At 44.7% G+C, this 20,672-nt stretch overlaps 1 protein-coding gene across 4 annotated transcripts in view; it reads left to right on the top strand.

Annotated features, from left to right (window-relative positions):
• LOC135240355 (radixin) overlaps positions 1-20,672 on the top strand; it is a 47,944-nt gene that overhangs the window by 22,597 nt on the left and 4,675 nt on the right. For all 4 annotated transcript variants that reach the window (XM_064309727.1, XM_064309726.1, XM_064309725.1 and 1 more), the window contains 12 exons: positions 4,727-4,810; positions 8,326-8,421; positions 9,478-9,600; positions 10,305-10,456; positions 11,489-11,572; positions 11,944-12,090; positions 14,155-14,251; positions 14,994-15,157; positions 15,974-16,104; positions 16,577-16,737; positions 19,218-19,310; positions 19,816-20,073. In XM_064309727.1, coding sequence (XP_064165797.1) covers positions 4,727-4,810; positions 8,326-8,421; positions 9,478-9,600; positions 10,305-10,456; positions 11,489-11,572; positions 11,944-12,090; positions 14,155-14,251; positions 14,994-15,157; positions 15,974-16,104; positions 16,577-16,737; positions 19,218-19,310; positions 19,816-20,073 — 1,590 coding nt within the window. The remainder of the gene's footprint in view (positions 1-4,726; positions 4,811-8,325; positions 8,422-9,477; positions 9,601-10,304; positions 10,457-11,488; positions 11,573-11,943; positions 12,091-14,154; positions 14,252-14,993; positions 15,158-15,973; positions 16,105-16,576; positions 16,738-19,217; positions 19,311-19,815; positions 20,074-20,672) is intronic.

Below are 20,672 nucleotides of genomic sequence, written 5' to 3'. Positions count from 1 at the left end.
AAAAGTCCCTCTAAACGGCTTAGGAGCAGCAATTAGCAGGTCAGTTAGTGTCTGACTGGAGATTTGGCCTGAAAATAAAACACGCAAAAAAAATAAATAAATAAAACCAAGAAAACCTTAATGATGCTAGAATGCGATGCTTGCTGGCATGTTCCCTAAAGGACTAAAGTGCTTGCATGCTCTCTCGGCTTCCTGCTGTAGACCAGTACGGATTCACAGGATCATGTGCGTTTGGTGTAGTGAATAAAGGTGGCAGCGTGTGTATGCAGTAACAGTATGTTTCTGTGCAGTTTTTCCTCTCTTGTTGTGGAAATTGTGTGGTCTGTCTAGCTCAGCCATAATGCTGGTTGGCTGTTGTTGGATATGGAGCCATTTTCTGCCCAGTTGTTGTAGTTGTTGTGGTTTGTTGTTGTGTTGTGATCTTGTGTTGTGATGTTGTATTGGTGTTGTTGTGTTGTGATCTTGTGTTGTGATGTTGTTTTGGTGTTGTTGTAGTTGTGCTGTTGTTTTCTAGTTGTTGTGATGTGATGTTTTTATTGATGTTAAAAAACATCACAACAACAAAGATTTATTGTGGAGTTGTTGCTGTAGTGGTGGTGTTGTTGCTGTTGGGTTGTTGTTCCTGTGATGGTGGTGTTGCTGTGGTGGTGGTGTTGCTGCTGTGATGTTGTTGCTGCGGTGGTGATGTTCTTGCTGCGGTGGTGATTCTGTTGTTCCTGTAGCATTGTGCAGCATTTCCTCCCGTCCCCAGTGCAGGTGACCCAGCGTAGTGTTTGGGGCTCAGACTGTGTGCAGTCAGGAGGATTAGAGCTGGTAGAGCAGGCTGACCAACGGACTGCGCCACACGCCATGCCTCCGCTTCCTCTCTGAGGTCATTTGACCTGATCGACTCCCACGCATGGAGCCCTGGGAGATGCGATGGAGCGCGAGCCCCACCCAACACGGAAACCTTCACACAGTGTCTCTCAGCAGTGCTTTGTCAGTGTTGTCACATTGGCGCTATGTTGCAGCAGCATTGCGCGAATGTTTTGTGTTGCCTGGGAGTGTCTCAGAGTAGTGCTGGCTGCAGGAATGCAGTTTACTCAGGGGGCTCAACCGGTATGTGAGACTGCTTTCCAAACACAACGGCCCTCCTTCGCCCACTCTTTGTTCCTGACGGGCCCAAAGAGAGCGGTCCTGCTGTCTTTAATACGGTTCCTGTTTGGCTCTTATTTTTGAGTGTGGGCTTCTATGGGAGACCAGATGGTTCATATCTACGGTGCCTTCCAAATGTAGACATTCAGCTTTTATCTCATAGTATTTACATGTGCATATGTTTTACCAATTTTCAGAAACAGGTTGCTGATATACCAAAATTTTAAAAGGCTAATTTAACTCCCATACGTTTGGAGGTCACTGTGTCTCCTCTCCGGGCCAATGCGTACAGCCCCTCTGTCGGGCCACAGCCTGTGCGATTCAGAGCTGTGAATGCTGCCACTACCGTGTCAGCTGAGTTACTGTGAGAGGTCAGGCGGCTGTGGAGCCAATCGAATCCCAGGAAGTCAAGGAGCCAGAACCTCGGATCAAAGGGGAATTGGGCTGCCAAAGGAAAAGCCGCTGCTGCCAGTGCAGAAACCCCACAGCTGCTGGCTGAAGGTCATGGCAGTATGTCACATCCTGTTGAGTTATCTGGCTGCTTGACTCAGTCTCTCATCATATTAAGTGACTTGGAACCATGGGACCATGATAAGTGAATGAGCCTGATTTAGGGATATAATTCTGCCTTTCTGTTATATCATCACCATCTCTCGCTTGTCTTTCTGTCTCCCTCCCTCTCTTTTTCCCTCGTTCTCCCTTTCTCTCTGGCTTAGGTAACTGCTGTCTAGCTGTAGCAGTGACGCTGCTGATAATGAGTCTTTTCTGATCCATGTCTAAAATGGACATGCTGTTTCAGTCTGTGTTATTGTCTATAGCCTGATTCAGGTAAAGACCCAGTTATTCTGGTCTAAATTCTAATTCTTATTAAGGAAGCTTGGATTTTATACTGCTACCATTTTCCCCTAAGGAAATTTGTGGTTATGTAATCACACTTCATTAAAAACTGAAGAGGTGACTTTACTAGTATATTCGCTGCACCTCAGTCCTTCTCGTCCTCATTATTGCAGAACTTCTGTTGCGAAAGAATCATGGACATAGACATCTTCTTTCTCAACTTGAGAAGTTGGAATCATTTCAAAATCAATGTTTGCTATCACGGTTCTGAAATCAATCTCCTGAGAAAAGACAAGAGTTGAAATATGTTTCCTTAGCTTCAAAGTCCCAAAGCAGATGCTTAGTGAAAAAAGTGTTTTTCTGACTTCAGCATGGTTATCTTTTCCATTTTCTCTTTCCTCAAATTTGGAAGACAAGACAAGAATTGTGGGAGTAAAATAATTCCTCATATATGGAAGTTACATATTTCTGCATTTGTTTTGATACAAATTTGAGCAAATAACATTCTGTTCTGTGCGTTTGTGCTGACAAACTAACACTTCATTTCAAACATAAATAAAACACATTTTCACATAAACATCAAACAATAATAGTGAAAATTCAAATATAGCCTGTCAGTAACGAATACCAGGACCTTGCTAAAGAAAGCAGATTAATAAGTGAGGTCTTGCAGTGTTGTAGTAAGAGGCGTTTGCCGTGTTTGTGGAAATGGAACAGACATGAGCCATCCTCACTCTGAGCGCACGGTGAATGTGTGTCAGCCATCGTGTGTTTCTCCTGAATCAGAACATTATTGGGGTTGCCACGGCTGTGTGCTGTTGTATAGCAGGCATGAGTGTTGAGTTTGTTTCTTTGTGCGTTTCATTGAGTTACCGTTGAACAGTATGTGTGTGTTTCATTGTGTTACCGTTGAGCAGTATGTGTGTGTTTCTTTGAGTAGCTGTTGAACAGTATGTGTGTTTGATTGATGTAGTGTTGACTATGGGCTATGGGTGTTTTATTGAGCAAATGTTATTCCCTTCCACACAGTCATTTTTCACCCTTTGATGGATCTACAGTAACTCTGCGGGGCATATCAAGTATTAATATGTGGTGACTAATGCAGCACATATTCCACTGACTTCAGCAGTACTGCACCTGCAGCAGCATCTATTCTGTTTACTCATTACTGCAGAATAGTTTTTGCTATCCACTATGTACTATTTAATGTCTGCTATCAGGCTGCAATATTTGTAAACATGCATATTTTAAAGAATTTATTTTCAAGACAAAGATATTTGTTTGTTGATGGTCTTTGTTGCAACAATGTATTTGTGAGAGTAGCATGCTTTATGAAGTCTTCAGGTCTACGCACGTACATGCAAACACACACACACACACACACACAGCCTTGCTCAACAGTCAGGTGTACTGTACAGTGTAGTCTTCCTCACACAAGCTTGTCTGTGATCATTCACTCTGTTCGCTATTAGGACTGAGCTGCTCTGTCTTTCAGTTATGCATCAGTTTATTTTGGCTGGAAAGGTTTTTACGGGTTAAACAGGCAGTTTTGTACACGTTTGAGATTCTGTTCACACACTCTGAATCCCGGTCTGTTTGAACTGTTCAAGGCCTTTTCATTCCCATGTTGCCTTTTATTAACAGCCGAGAAACCCCCCGTTGCCGTGTTTGTAAGGGTCTGTTTTGTTCTCCTGATACATTTTGTTATTTGAGCATAATTTGCACAGTAGAGGGGGAACAAACACTCATTTATTTCACTGCTGAGAATGACCAGACTAGCTGCAGGCTAGAGCGCGTGCACTGAAACGGCCTTTTGTTTTTCACATTCAGAATAAAGCAGTAAATTAATTTTATTGACGCTGAAGCTTAGTTACCAACTTACAATGGTCGCACTTGTAAAAAGCCACTGTTGCCCCTTGTTGGAGATTAGCCTATTACCCGCTGAAGCCAAATTTAGAGAGATAAATACCAGAACATGCATAATGCATTTCCCATTACCATCTTGAACTTCATTTGTGCTGAACGCTGCACAGGGGAGATAGCAGTGCCATTATTCTGTCCCAGCGATAGAGGGGGTACCGTTGCTCTGTCTCAGAGGAGAAGAGGGCAGCGCTCTTACCTTGGCCTGGTGAGAGAAGTGTACCTTGTCCTGTATGCAGGAGCCAAAATAGTCCCGTTTCAATTTTTTTTTACAGTTCTTCATTGGCTGAGAGATAAATATTAGGCTACATGCAGAACTGACGGGCACGGTTCTGGAGCGCAGGCTTTCACAGCTTGCTGAAATTGCACACATGGTGTATGTCTGTCTGCCTGGGAGATGTGTGGAGACGTTCTGACCTGAGTATAGAGAGAGCATGGGAACAGTCTCTCCCCCACTAGGAGTAACAAATTAGAGAGAGAGGTGTTTTTTAAAATTATTATTATTATTATTATTATTGCTGTTTTTATTATTAGTATTATTTATTATTGTGTGGTGGGTCATACTTGTTGCATGTTGTTTATGTGGTTTCCATGTTTCTGTGTCTTACATGTGTCGCTGTGGCAATATGACTGTAGCTGTCCTGCCAATAAAGTAAAAAAAAAGAGAGTGAGCTTGGGAGACAAAATGCCCTGTGGAACTTTTGACAAGCACTCGCAATAAAGCTGTATGTTACGGATGAGATGTGGAAAGGTTTTTTAGGCCGATCTGCTGTGGATTAGGATGACGGCCGGGAGGATGAATGATGTAACGATAGTGTTCTGTTTTCTCTTGCAGATCAACGTCCGGGTCACCACCATGGACGCGGAGCTGGAGTTTGCCATACAGCCCAACACCACCGGCAAACAGCTCTTTGACCAGGTCAGTGAGGAGCATTTAACCAAACCCAGAGTAGGTCAGAATGGCTTGTATTAATTAGGCCTGGTGTGCAGTTCTTAATGCGGGAACAGCCAAACCAGTCTTGAGTTTTTCTGTCTGTTTTGAGCCCCTTTTTCATACTGTTTATTTTTTAGATTTTTTTTGTGTGTAGTGGGAAGTGCAACATTCTAAAATGTGGGAAACTGATCAACCAAAAATGTTCTCACAGACAGTTATTGCTCTTCTACTCACGATGTACGTTGACCTTTAAAATAACCTCTGCGTAGTTTCCTGTGGGCGACGGTGTCTGGAACAGACCAGAGCACTCTCGGTGAAAGAATGATGCATACAATCGAAGGCGGCTGGTTCATTGTTGATTGTTGGGGGGGGGGGAATAAGCGTGTTTTCCACTGATGCTGGACATGGGGGGTGTCTCTGAGGGGGTGGGGGGCTTTGGGTTCAAAGTGGGTGTGCGCGAAGCGCTATTTTTTTTTGTGATGCGTGTTGTGTGTTGTGTGTTAATTGTGTGCGATCAGGTGTTGGTGATGCTGTACTGTTATTTTCATGTACAGTTACATTGGTAGGCATGTATGTGCAGTGGTACTTTATTGTCCAGAGCGACTTACACAACTTTTTCCATAGCAGTTTTACCATGTGTACCTCCATTCTATACAGCTGGATACATATACTGAAGCAATGCAGGTGCATTAGCCTTGCTGCAAGTGAGGAAGCGGGGCAGTGTGCCTTACGGGAATCGAACCTGCGACCTTTCGGTTACAAGCCCAGTTCCTTACCCACTGTGCTACACTCCGTATTCAGAATCTCTTTTTTTAACAGGAAAAAAAATAGATCTGCATGATTGCTCAAACTCTCTAAATTTGCCAGGTTTGAAGAAGGTGGTGTGTCACATCTCATTAGGCCCACAGGACACCCATAGGTCACATTGTCTGGATACAGGATCCAGTATGGTGGCCAGATTTTGACATTTTGAATACACAGTTATTCCCTTTGGCTGAGAATGTGCTATTTTAATTCCATATTCCATAAATAATTTTAAAGTGGAAAAAAAATATTGGCATGATTAGGATTAGGAGTAGGGCTTTCGCTTAGGAAATAAAAATGCATTTAAAAAATATTTTATATGTGGCCATATTACATAGTCATTGAAACGTGATCAGAAAGTTGGAGGTTCCTGCAGGCTTCAGAATTTATTGTAAAACCTGACGGGCCAAATTATATTTCACATTGTTCCAGTGCATTATTTTGGTTGTGATTTAGTCCTAGGTCAGAGATAATAGTCTTGTTACACAATGCAGTATTTTACATCGGTTTCCAATATCGCTGCTTCCCAGATTCAGTTTCTTGAATGTCATGCCAACATTACACAATATGCATTCCGTTGCCATGGTACACTTACGGTTGGGTGCCTCGATAAAATGCAGTCCATTCGATGTGAACTCGGGCCATAAAGGGGATTTAAAACCTGAGGATTCAAAACCTGTTATCCATCGAAGCTCCATTAACAATGCTTTGAGTGTCTTTCATAGCATGCTCTTGCCCCAGTATCAGAAAATGGGATAATAGACTATTGCTTTGTTGGGAAACCCTGGTGGCTTAAATGCAGATTAAATGCCATTTTGTTGCTTTCTCATTCATCCACTCTGCTGAGCTGTCTGTACCTGTGATGGCAGTGTAATGAAGTACGGAGCGTTGTGACAGTGTCACAAAAAGCGCTGTACGCATAAAATTGAATTGAAAGTAATCTATTTCAATGGCTGGATGGTTCCTGAAGGGCAGTATTCTGGGCTCACTAGCAGAACATATTTTATAAAGGTTTCATTAGTAAGAACACTTCAGGTATTGCGGTATTGACGGTGTGAAAATTCAACGTGTGTTACGGTTTTTGTCAGCCGGTCGGCTGGGTGGAATGTGAATGACAGTCTGTATTTCTGCAGAACACTCTGCTGCCATAGCAGCTCACGTTCCAGCAGTAGCCCGTGCTGCAGACTGCAGTAACATGGTGCTCCTTAGACTCTGTGCTGCAGTAACATGGTGCTCCTTAGACTCTGTGCTACAGTAACATCTTGTTCCTTAGACTGTGCTGCAGTAACATTGTGTTCCTTAGACTTTGTGCTGCAGTAACACTGTGTTCCTTGGATAGACTCTGCGCTGCAGCAACACTGTGTTCCTTTGATAGACTCTGTGCTGCAGTAACACTGTGTTCCTTGGATAGACTCTGTGCTGCAGTAACACTGTGTTCCTTGGATAGACTCTGTGCAATAGTTAATAGCTTCTTCTGGCATTCAGTCTGATGGTCCACCGGATTGGTCTCGGCTGCGTCGGCCGGTGGAGAGAGCACACGCACCTGGGTTGCGTTAGCTAATCAGCCCAGGTGCTTAAAGGTGGGCTGCTCTCCACAGGGCGGGGCCGAGACCGGGAGTACACATCGAGAGGGCCGCGTTTTTACTTTCTTTCTGTTTGCGTGTTTGTCTGAGCGCGACAAGAAAGTAAAGCGCTTCTGAAAAGCAGGAGGAGCTGAAAGCAGGCCAGCTATGAAGGGTGAGCTGAGAAGCTGCCGCTCAGTTTCACTTTCCTTTGTTTTTGTTATTTTAGTTTGTTGGTTTTGCCCGGAACCTGTGAGGGGGAAGGGTGAAGGTGTTAATTTATTTCATTTTGTGGTTGTGTGGGTGTGCTCTCTCTCTCTCTCTCTCTCTCTCGAATTATTATGAAGCTCTTGAATTATTCAGGTTTGCTGCTTCATTGATGGTAAAAATTGAATCAGGATGCTTTTCTGCTCTAAACGGTCACTTGTTTCTAGGACGGTTATCCCACAGCTCAGTGCTGTTCAGGGCTTTTTCATTCACAGCTCTCTTCGTTGCGTAGCCACCAGCGTGCCATTGTAGGAGAGCGTATCACAGTGACATTTTCTCCTGAATGAGGCCTGAGCAGTTACTCTTATGCGTTTTGCTTGTGAGTCAGCTGAGGCAGAGCGGCGCACAGGTAAGCGATATTAGTAACGCAGGTATGAGCTCACCCCGCCTACAGGATACCGACCCTGCGCCTCTCACTGCCGTCCCACATCGGGTGTAATGTGACACGCTGTTGGGGGTGGGGGGTCAGTGGGAGGTGAGGCCTTCCCCTCTCTGCTCCACTGACTGACTGATCCCCTTTGTCTGTGACTGGAGAGGGTGACTGAGTCTCCCCTGGGATATTCACCATGAGAGGAGTGAGTGAGGGAGTATGGAATGTCCCCTGGGATATTCACCATGAGAGGAGGTCTGAGTGAGTGAGTGTGTCAGTGTTGAGTGTGATAGGGAGAGGAAGGGGATTGTGCAGATGAGTGTAGGATGAAAAGGTGGATGTGGCTGAAAGGACATTCTGTGAGGATCATCTTTATGCACAGTGCAGAAGAAGGCCTTGTGATGTGGGGCACCACACGTGGGGTTTTACGTCTAATTTCAGCTGCGCTCCCCGCAGCATCAGTGTTAACCGAGTGCGATGTGCTCTGTCCCTGGCAGGTTGTGAAGACGGTGGGTCTGCGTGAGGTCTGGTTCTTTGGTTTGCAGTATGTGGACAGCAAGGGTTACAGCACGTGGCTGAAGCTCAACAAGAAGGTGAGTTAAATGGTAAATGGACTGCATATATATAGCGGTTTACAATTGATGCCTCTCCTTCACCAGAGCAGTTAGGGATTAGGTGTCTTGCTCAGGGACACTTCGACACGCCCAGGACGGGGATCGAACCGACAACCCTCAGACTGCCAGACAACTGCTCTTACCTCCTGAGCTATGTCGCCCCTGGAGGAATGTGCACAGAGACAGGTTTACAAGGTTTAGGTATAGTAGAGTGTCTACGGAATGCCTGAGGTATAGTAGGGTAGCGGACTTGCTGAGGTATAGTAATGTAGCAACCTGCCTGAGGTATAGTAGTGAGTAGCGGCCTGGCTGAGGTATAGTAGAGTAACAGACTGCGTGAGGTATAGTAGTGAGTAACGGCCTGGCTGAGGTATAGTAGAGTAACAGACTGCGTGAGGTATAGTAGTAAGTAGCGGCGTGGCTGAGGTATAGTAGAGTAACAGACTGCCTGAGGTATAGTAGAGTAACAGACTGGGTGAGGTATAGTAGAGTAGCGGCCTGGCTGAGGTATAGTAGAGTAACAGACTGCCTGAGGTATAGTAGAGTAACAGGCTGTGTGAGGTATAGTAGTGAGTAGCGGCCTGGCTGAGGTATAGTAGTAGGTAGCGGCCTGGCTGAGGTATAGTAGTAGGTAGCGGCCTGGCTGAGGTATAGTGAGGTAGCGGCTGCTTTGGTATAGTAGTAGGTAGCGGCCTGGCTGAGGTATAGTAGAGTACGTGCCTGGGCTAGGTATAGTAGTGGAGTAGTTGGCCTGGCTGAGGTATAGTAGTAGGTAGCGGCCTGGCTGAGGTATAGTAGTAGTAGCGCCTGCTGAGGTATAGTAGTAGGTAGCGGCCTGGCTGAGGTATAGTAGTAGGTAGCGGCCTGGCTGAGGTATAGTAGTAGGTAGCGGCCTGGCTGAGGTATAGTAGTAGGTAGCGGCCTGGCTGAGGTATAGTAGTAGGTAGCGGCCTGGCTGAGGTATAGTAGAGTAACAGACTGCCTGAGGTCTTTGCACTTGAACATCAGGTTTTTCATCCACACTTCTCTCCCCAGGTGACCCAGCAGGATGTGAAGAAGGAGAACCCGCTCCAGTTTAAGTTCCGGGCCAAGTTCTACCCAGAGGACGTTTCGGAGGAGCTGATCCAGGAGATCACCCAGCGCCTCTTCTTCCTGCAGGTGAGGGGGGTTGGCCAGGGGCCTGAACACACCAGACTGGTGCGACTATGACTTTACCCTGCCAGCCCAAAAAATGGGGGAGTGTCTCTGTCCTTTCATTTCTGTCAAGCCAAAAGACTGGTATAGGTATACTCCTGCCATTGCCTTTGACCAAGGCACTGGCCTCAGAACTGTTGGCCTTCGGGCACTGCGCTGTGGCTGCCCTCTGCTCCTAAGGTCATTGCAGAGGACTAATTACCCCACAGGGTACAATAAAGTATATGTTATCTTTTAAGTTGGGCCAGGCTATGAAAAGAGCTTTTGTTTTATCATTTGCTTATACTGTAGCTTGAATAAAAAGCAATATTTCTATAAAAAAGAAAAGCCATACAAAAAGAAGTAAGTAAACTGTACATCATAAATGAAAGCATCCCCAGATTATTAAAACTTCCCACACATCATCCACAAGTTCATAATATAGGATTTTCATATTCAAGAAAGTTGTAAACTTTCACAATAGGTCTTATATCTCCACCTGCACACAGCTAACTGTACCTCTATAACTGTTTAACTGTAGGATGTGGTATGTGCAGTCTTTCGGGAGGTTGCTGAAATGAATGGGCTTTTTTTTCTCCGGCTGATTCTCCTCCCTGGAGGCTCCTCACAGAGCGGCTCTCAGTGTACGGCGCTGTAATGTCGCCTCTCTGTCCTGGTCTCCACGGCAGGTGAAGGAGTCCATTCTGAACGACGAGAACTACTGCCCCCCTGAGACGGCCGTGCTGCTGGCCTCCTACTCTGTCCAGGCCAAGTACGCCGATTACAGCCGGGAGATCCACCGGGCCGGCTACCTGGCCAATGACCGGCTGCTGCCCCAGAGGTGAGAGAGACCAGCGCTAGCCTAGAAATGCGTACACACAAACGCGCTTGTGTACACACACGCATACAGACACGCATACACACAGACATGCGCATGAATATACACACATGCGCAAACACACACACACCCAAATGTGCACACACATCCACGCATGTACACATACACATCCACACACACACACTCACATACTGTACACACACACCCACAACCAGTCTGTTGTTCCACCCTGGATGTCCATCAGGTGACATTGTTCTCTGTCTGACATATTTCATGAGAGGACTGTGGTTGTGGCTTTCTGAGTTGGATCAGTGCCATTAGTGTGCGCTGTGCTTGGTGTACTGGGTGACTTTAGCTACGGTCTGTGGCTCCTGAGGGTCACTTCCTATCCTGAGGAGCATCTGGTGAGGGAAAGTGACATCAGCTACTTTGTGACAGCAGCAGTAACCATCAAATGTCTAATTAAATATCCTCTCAGCCTTTTTACGAGCTTCCAGTGCATTACCCTGTTAATTATGTCTGCTCTGGGAGAAATAACCTTAGCTTGTTTAGGGTTTTTTTTCACCTTCTGTTCTGTTAGATCTCTGGTTGTATTCTGTAAACACACTATATGACCAAAGGTATCTGAACACCCTTGGTCTGGGGCTGTTCCATCGGAGGCAAATCTTAATGGTATAGCATGCAATCACATTCTAGAGGATTCTGTGCTTCCCCAACAGTTTGGGGAAGGCCCTTTCCTGTTTCAGCATGACAATGCCACCGGGCACACAGCAAGGTCCATATGAAATTGTTTTTGTCGAGAACGGTGTGGAAGAACTTGACTGGCCTGCACAGAGACCTGACCTCAACCCCATCCAACATTTTTTGGATCAATAATGCACTTCTGGCTGAATGGAAACAAATCCCTGCAGCAATGCTCCAACATCTAGTATGAAGCCTTCCCAGAAGAGTGGAGGTTGTTCTATCAACAAAGGGTGGACCAGCTATTGTGCAAGGTTCTGTTTGTGTGACGGTACCTCTGGCTCTGATCCTCAGGGTTCTGGAGCAGCACAAACTCACCAAGGAGCAGTGGGAGGAGAGGATCCAAGCCTGGCATGAGGAGCATAGGGGCATGCTGAGGTGCGTGTGTGTGTGTGTGTGTGTGTGTGTGCGTGCGCGTGCGTGCAGGCGTGCGTGCGTGTTTGCGCATATGTATGTTTTACATTCGTGTGTGTGTGTGTGTGTGTATGTGCATGTTTGCATGCGTGTGTTTGTGTTTGCACATGTGTATGTTTTACGTGTGTGTGTGTGTGTGTGCATGTTTGTGTGTGTGTGCGTGCGTGTGTGTGTGTGTGTGTGTGTGTGTGTGTCTGTACGTGTGTGTGTAATTTCTGAGTTCACAGCATGTTATAATGATTCTGCCTCATGGTAAAACAGCCTCACTCTTAGCAGTATCTTGGAATGTGCTGCTGGAATGACTGCTAAAACATTCCTGTTGCTTGCTGGGGCAGAGAGGACTCGATGATGGAGTACCTGAAGATAGCACAGGACCTGGAGATGTACGGCGTCAACTACTTTGAGATCAAGAACAAGAAGGGAACAGAGCTCTGGCTTGGAGTGGATGCACTGGGGCTCAACATCTACGAGCACGACGACAAGTGAGTGAGCTTTAACCCTTTGAAGAGTAGGCTTTTTGGAATGTTTTCTCAAACTTCAAAGTCAGTGTTCTAGAGCTGCATCGCTTTCAGTTGCCAGTAATGATTGTTACATCAGCATTAGAATGTTCAGTCAAGAACATTCTAATCACATGTCTGTCGTCTTACACCTTAAAAGGTTAAACCTGTCAACATCCCCACATCTGGAATTTGTGCTAGCGTGGCCTTTATAAAGGAAAAGCTGCAGTGTCCAGTCATTGAACCCAACATGTTTCCCTTCCACAAATATCAACAAGTTGAAGTGGATTATATTCAGTTCTGTTTAATTTTATTTGTACAGCACTTTCTACTGATACTTTCACAGGCGCATTACAGAAAAAACAGGAAGTTGGAAAAAGTACTCGACAACGAGCCTGAACCGCAAAATATCCAACGAGTGAAGTTTAAAAAAAACTCCCTGATGGGAAACACTCAAACAGCGGCGAGAAAAAACAATTTTCAGTGATAAGAAAACTGAGGAGAGACCTGGATGTAGAGGGGGGGAGCCCATTCTCCACCGGTCGGCCCGGTGTGGGTAGTTAAAGATAAGCTCGACGGTGCGAGACAGGGGAAGGTAATGGGCTGTTTTGATGGTTGCCATGCTGAAAGACATCTGCTCAGGGGGGGAAAAAAAAGAAAGATAAAGTTGACTGGGCAGAAACAACAGCCTGCAGGTCTTGGGTCAGGTTCTCTGAGGGGCGCGCAGTAGCACTGCGCTGTGCAACTAGGGGGCTAGAAGCATTTCCATTAAATGCGTTTTGATAGCACGCTGTCCCCCGTGTATCATTCACCGTCTACTGCCCTCACTGACCTGTAACCGCCTCTTTTTATAGGCTGAGCCATCAAGGTTTACTGTGCAGTTGATGATCAAGTTAGATATTGCCTGATTTGTGGCCTGTCACAGCTTAAAGCTGCAATTCTGGTGGCAATTATTTTATTAGCGCTCAGCAACTGAACGTTTTATATAACAGCACCTGTCCTACACACAGGTGTACATGGCTTCCTATAATTTTGTCAGCCCCCTCTGTTCTGTAGTAGAAGTACATGCTGTTCTATGTGTGCATTTTGGCACTGGTTTCCAACTTGCTATTCATTCAGTTTGTCACGGACTGTTTTGTCATTCTTCTGAGTATTTTGCCTTGTAAATTTCTATGGATGAATGCACAGGTTTTCACACTCATTCCAGAGTGTTCCAGGCCTGTGTGTGTGTGTGTGTCCTGTACTTGACTAAGCAGCTGGAGTTTTGGGGTTCTGAGAATTTCTCAGTTTGTGAAATGGTGTATGACAGGGCCGTCCGTTGTTTATTCTGTGTGCGTAAGTATGTACCCGCTATAGCATCGGCTGTGGATGTGGGGTGGCAACCCGTTGGAGGGTCTGGATTGCTTGGTTTCAGAACAGGCTACTTAATATGGATGAATGCATATGACCAGAAGATATTTAATTGGGATTAGTACATCAGTGGGTTTTGTTAAGAGGCAGTATTCAGTAAATTTAAAAAACAACTGGACAATTAAATATGGAGGACTCCATATGTCTCTATACTTTTTGTTAGCTTGCTTTTGCATTAACTAATGATGCAAAGACATACAGCTGGCCAAGAATCGGCTGAGCAGCCAACTGCCAAATGGTGGCTGTACATAAAATGGTTTATAAATGGTTTGTAATTCCTACACAGATCACCCTAATGGATGTAAATACCCTCATATTAAAGCTGACAGTCTGCACTTTTACCAAAGATTTATTGTTTCATTTAAAATCCAGTTTACTGGGGTACAGGGCCAAAACAACAAACATTTTCCTTGTCCAAATTTTGAATTTAACTTTACTTGCCAAATAATGAAATAAATAAATAAGAATTGGATGCTTGCAGAAGGTAGTGTTCCAGGACTTACTGACACTTTGCTGCCCTCTGCTGGCTGCTCCATCTTCTTGCCCTTATCAAATGTTAGGCCTTATTCCATTTTTGAAAGTATTCCTCCTCTGACTGCTGGCTTGTCTGACTTTCACATGAAATGGTTTCTCATGCAGATTGACGCCAAAGATTGGGTTTCCCTGGAGTGAGATCCGAAACATTTCTTTTAACGACAAGAAGTTTGTCATCAAGCCCATTGACAAGAAAGCTCCAGTAAGTCTTTACAGAATTTACACCTACCCTCTTGAGAGTGGATATACTGTTCTGAAATATTCTATACAATATTCCATACAAGGACCTTAAAATGTTTACGCAATCTTACACAAATTATAATTTCAGTCCTTTCTAATGTGTATGCCCTGGTTGAATGTTTCCACCTATTACTTTAATGAATGGGTTTGTACCACAATTTAGATTTTAATAGAGAGACTTCCAATGTTTCCCAAAAGTGCAGAGTGCTTTGCTGCAACATGTAGGCACTTCCAATCTCTTTAACATCCTCTGTCAGTTGTGGAGGGTAAAGACTCCAGAACACATGTAGTCATCTCACAATATCTTTACTACTTGCACTTTTTTCAATGCAAAAAAGTTTTTTTCATGTATCATTCTGTTCATTTTTGAAATACGTTTGCTTTAATTCTCAATGCTGTGGTTGATTGACAGTGACTCGAACGGAAAAAGGCTCATAGAACTAGCTCTGGATGCGAGAATGGAAGAGGGTTTACTCCAGAAATGGCGGGATTTTATTTAATTGATACTTAAAATAATTCTGCCATACTGTAGCTCAGAGCAGCTTTGGATGTTAGTAAAAATAATGCCTGCGCTGTCATAATGCCTGCTGTTGTAAGAGCCATTTGTGGGGAGTGGGTATGATTATGGTAGAATCTCTGGAATGGTTGAATGTGACATTAAAAATGTATCTTAATATCAGAAGCCTCCGCTCTGCCCCCTGCAGGACTTTGTGTTCTACGCGCCGCGCTTGCGGATTAACAAGCGCATCCTGGCCCTGTGCATGGGGAACCACGAGCTGTACATGAGGAGGAGGAAGCCCGACACCATCGAGGTGCAGCAGATGAAGGCTCAGGCCCGGGAGGAGAAGCACCAGAAGCAGCTGGAGAGGTACTGGGCTCTGCTGCATGGTGCCCGCCGCACCATAGGCTGGCTTTAACCCCTTAAAGTGTGACATCACAGACATGTAATTGGAATGTTCTTTACTGAACGTTCTAATGCTGATGTAACAATCACTGTTGGTAACTGATTGCAATGGAGTTCTAGAACAGACCCAGAGTTTTGGAGAAAAAAAAATATTACAAAAAACATAGTCTTCAAATGGTTAAGACTGTGCATGTCAAAAAGTGTTTCCTGCTTCCTGAAAAAATTGCATTATGCATTATCTATTTGATTAAAAATGACAGATTTTTTGGTGGACCTCACATAAGCTATGGTGACCACTGAAATTTCCTGTTACTTCATGTAGTAACTTCCTGGAATATCTCCCAACTTGTGAGAATCTATTGTCTCCAACCTCATTCGTATGAGGAGTTTTATGGAATATAATGATTTTTAGTGAGTGCAGTACAGTAGGGTTTTTGTTCTCTGGGCACAACATGTGTAGGCCTAACCAGCAGGGGGCAGTGGACTATTGAGAAACTTACATTGTTCAGATGAATGAAGGCAAGACAGCAGAGCTGTGGACTGTCCTCATGAATGAGTGGGCAGTATTCAGGCCAGCCCTGTAGTGCAGTAATATGTCCTCTGAAAACATCATTTTTCAGTGTAGAATCACAATCTTTCTATGTGGGTTGTCTGCCTCGTTCCACTGTGATTGTCCCAAAGTCTGCACCTGTAAGTACACTCGCTCTGTGGAGCTGTGTAGCACTGCATGCTGGGTAATTTCCTGTGCTTTGTTAATTCCGCCGTTTCTCCACTTCCCAGGGCGCAGCTGGAGAACGAGAAGAAGAGACGAGAGTACGCAGAGAAAGAGAAGGAGAGGATAGAACGAGAGAAGGACGAGTTGATCGAGCGATTGAGACAGATAGAGGAACAGACACTAAGGGCACAGAGAGGTACTCGTCTGCTTGCGTTGCCTGACCAGGAATGGGGGTCATCATGGGTGTTGGGATCTGACACGGGCCCAGGGACTGTGTGTAGTCCTGCAGGACTGGTGGCCACAGTCGGCACATATGACCACAGTTTGTGCCCTTGTTACCCTAGTGTGTGCCCTTATAACCCCAGTGTGCGCCCTTATGACCCCAGTGTGCACCCTTATGACCCCAGTGTGTGTCCTTATAACCCCTGTGTGTGTCTTTATAACCCCAGTATGTGCTCTTATAACCCCAGTGTGCACCCTTATAACCCCAGTGTGTGCCCTTATAACCCCAGTATGTGTCCTTATGACCCCAGTGTGTGTCCTTATAGCCCCAGTATGTGCTCTTATAACCCCAGTGTGCACCCTTATAACCCCAGTGTGCACCGTTATGACTGTAGGCAGGACCCCTATGTGTGCCCTTATGACCCCAGTATGTGCTCTTATGACAGAGCTGGAGGAGCAGACACGCAAGGCCCTGGAGTTGGAGCGGGAGAGGAGGAGGTCCGAGGAGGAGGTGGAGAGGCTGGAGAGGGAGCGTCGGGCCGCAGAGGAGGCCAAGGCTGAGCTGGCTAAGCAGGCCGCTGACCAGATGAAGAACCAGGAGCAACTGGTGTGTGTGTGTGTGTGTCTGTGTGTATCTGTGTGTGCGTGCGTACGTGTGTGTGTGTGTCTGTGTGTGCTTGCCTGTGTGTGTGTGTGCACATACAGTATGTGCATGTGTCTGCATGTGTGTGCACGTATGTGCGCACGCGTGTGTGTTGTCTGTGGCCGTGTGTGTGCACAGGTGTGTAGAGAGAGCGCTGTAATTCCTTTAGCTTAGACTCCCATCCACTTGGAGAATGTGCTCTGTTGAACTTCCAGTACTAAAATGCTTACTAATACACTTACCAATACAGGTACCAATACACTTACCAATACAGGCACCAATACACTTACCAATACAGGTACCAATACAATTACCAATACAGTTACCTTACTATACAGTCACCATCACTTAATCCAATACAGCCCATAACACTTACCAATACAGGTACCAATACACTTACCAATACAGGCACCAATACACTTACCAATACAGGTACCAATACACTTACCAATACAGGCACCAATACACTTACCAATACAGGCACCAATACACTTACCAATACAGGCACCAATACACTTACCAATACAGGCACCAATTACACTTACCAATACAGGCACCAATACACTTACCAATACAGGTACCAATACACTTACCAATACAGGCACCAATTACACTTACCAATACAGGTACCAATACACTTACCAATACAGGCACCAATTACACTTACCAATACAGGTACCAATACATTTACCAATACAGGTACCAATACACTTACTAATACAGGTACCAACACATTTACCACTACACAGATACCTATAGCAGTGCTGCCATCAGCCTTCACACATACAGACCAGTATTTAAATTTGATGTTTAATCCTTCCAGAAATGGAATGCACTGAATTTTTGTGTAATTATGTGCACAGAAGTTTATTTTTAGAATATTAGTCAGAGTCAGAATCAGAAAATCTGAAAGTGGCCGTAAATCATATATTTTCCATTTTGTTACACATTGGTGCAATATCTTTTCTGAAATTTATGTTTTATATCAATATACAGCAGTGTATTCCAGCATTGTAGGGGACAAAAATATTTTTGTAGTCATTCATACATTATTGACACATTATTCTAATTGTTATATGTATTAGCTTGGTGCAGTAGTAACAACCACCAGAAGGAAACGGTTTTCAGAGTGTTCTGCACAGGAGAGATTTCAGCAGGAGTATTTATGGCCGACAGGCCACTCTTTCCCAGTCCACTGGGTGCTGTCTTCCCAGCCCAACTCTGGAGATTCCTATTTTACACCTCAATGCACCCTTGTCATTTTAGAAGTTGGGCCAATCAGGTAATAATAATAATAATGTTTATGATGATGAGAATAATTATAATTGCTTTGAAAGCTGAGAACAGTTCAGGTCTCTTTGGAGTGCTTTACATATAAGAGTTGTTTATTTATTTGCTTTTATTTCTGTTGGTCAGATTAACCTACAGGGTCCAAGTTGAACTATGCAGTCGTTCCCTGCACTTGGTTTTCAACACACTTGTTCCTGGTTATGGTTATACACTTTGTTGTACGTTGCTCTGGACAAGACCGTCTGCCAAATGCCTGTAATGTAATGTAATGTAATGTAATGTAATGATTAACCTACGTGTTTCCACATGTTCATTTTTGAGCAGATATGAATGCTGTTCTATAATTGTCAGATAGGTTCTGCCAAAAAAAACATAATACTTTGTGGCTTGACTGCTTGCTAATGCTTACTTGTCTGTTAGCAGTGCTCTTAAATAGATAGGAGATCATCCCATGCAGTTGATGAATGAGTAATGATATGTGAAAAACTGTCTGATACATGCATCTGATAACACCTTTGCTATTAAACAGTGGCATCCTGAGATGAAAGGCCTTGTAAATGTAATCCATTATTATTATTATTATTATTATTATTATTATTATTATTATTATTAGGAGTGGTAGTGGTGGTAATGGTAGTTTAGATGGACCAAATTAAAAATAATCACTGTTACTGATTTTCAGTTAAACTTTTAGTAATTACAATTTAGTAATTAATTCCAGGCTGCAGTGGTATTGGGTTCTATGGTTGATTGCCTGTAGCGCGTGTATTTGATGGTTTTTGACTTGGTGGCACTGCACAGTCTGCCAGGGCAAATATCCTATCTTGTCATATTACAAGCATTTAGAAGACGCTCTTATCCAGAGCAACGTACACAACTTTTTACTTTGAATCTGTTTATACTGAAGGGTACAATGGCAGTGTCATACCTTTAGGTTACAAGACCAGTTCCTTAGGCGTTATACTACACTGCTACACCAAATGTGCAGTGTACATTATACAGTAAATCTACTAAATACTAAATACACTACACTAAATAAACACTGCACTATAAATGCACTGAATAAACACTAAATCCACTAAATATGATGCGTGTGTTTGTGTCACCATTACGGCTCTTTCTCCTGAGTTTAAGGGCCGAGTCTTGCTTTGCAGGCAGCCGAGCTGGGAGAATTCACCGCCAAAATCGCGCTCCTGGAGGAGGCCAAAAGGAAGAAGGAGCAGGAAGCCTCAGAATGGCAGCACAAAGTAATGCTCATCTCCTCTCCGCCTGCGTCTCCATGGTTACATTTATTTGACATGAAGATCTAGGGAGGATAGGTGGTTTTTCAGTGCCAGTACAAGTAAGATGTATGCTGGGAGAAAGAAATGGAAGAATATGGTTCTTAATGAATGGAAATTAGAATGTGACATTAGCTGCTGTTCACACACCACCATCATGATTTATCATCAATTTTCATTTGATTCAAACACCAAATACCCAGATATCAAATGCCCAAATAACCAAATACCCAGATATCAAATGCCCAAATAACCAAATACCCAGATATCAAATGCCCAAATAACCAAATACCAAATACCCGCATATAAAATATCATATCACCCAAATACCCAAACTCAGGCCACAGCCGTGGCAGGGTATGAGCTCAGTATGTGACTGAGAGCCAGATCATAGTGTGCGTGGCGTTGTGTGAAAAAGGGTGTTTTCTGTGTGACATGGAGTTCACCGAGCTACCCTGCGCCCCGCCCCCAGGCTCTGACGGCGCAGGGGGACCTGGAGAGGACCAAGGAGGAGTTGCGGACGGTGGTGAGCGCCCCCCCGGGCCCCCTCGCGGGCGGCGGCGGCGGCGGCGGTGGCGTCGGGCCGGCTGAGAACGAGCACGACGAGCAGGACGAGAACAGCGCCGAGGCCAGCGCCGACCTGTCCAGCGACGGAGCGGCGGACCTCCGGCGCGAGGAGGAGCGTCTGACCGAGACGCAGAAGAACGAGCGCGTGCAACAGCAGCTGCAGGTGCTCCGCCCCCGCCAAATCCCCCCGCCCCGCCCCATCCTGCGTCTGTCATAGGGCCTGGGCTTTGCTCTGTTGCTGTTTTCATGCTATTTTTCTGCTACTCTGTAAAGCATCTTTGTGACCGTTTTTCTTTTTTTTTTTTAAACGCTTTACAAATAAAATTGATTTGATTTGAGATGACAAACAAGATATCCATAGCTAGATAGCTATTAGCGTTAATAATGGCTAGCTCAGAGATATATGTCTATTTAGTTTAAAACGCGTACAAAACGTTTCATTTAACAGCTACGATTAACAACCAAAATTCCACCTATATGGGTGGCTCTGTCAACCACAGTTTTTTGTGCTCAGTGCTATTGACTTGCTGCACAAATGTTAGTTGCTAGGTAGCCCTACTGCCCCCCTCTCTCCTGTCTTAACCTGCGTTGGCTTGGAAATGAAAATGCAAAATACCCCTGTTCTAAAACATGAAGATTACGGTCTTGTTTTTTCTCCCATCTCTGGAACCATTCATTATACAAGTGTATTCCTGTGTCTCCATGGCTGCTGATGAAGCTATTGAACCAGTGTCACGGTCCATTGCTTCAGTGAAGACGATG

This window comes from Anguilla rostrata, chromosome 15, assembly GCF_018555375.3.
Source record: "Anguilla rostrata isolate EN2019 chromosome 15, ASM1855537v3, whole genome shotgun sequence".
Taxonomy (NCBI): Eukaryota; Metazoa; Chordata; class Actinopteri; order Anguilliformes; family Anguillidae; genus Anguilla; species Anguilla rostrata.
The sequence above is the reverse complement of the archived record's forward strand: the minus strand, read 5'-3'. Positions and strand labels throughout refer to the sequence as shown.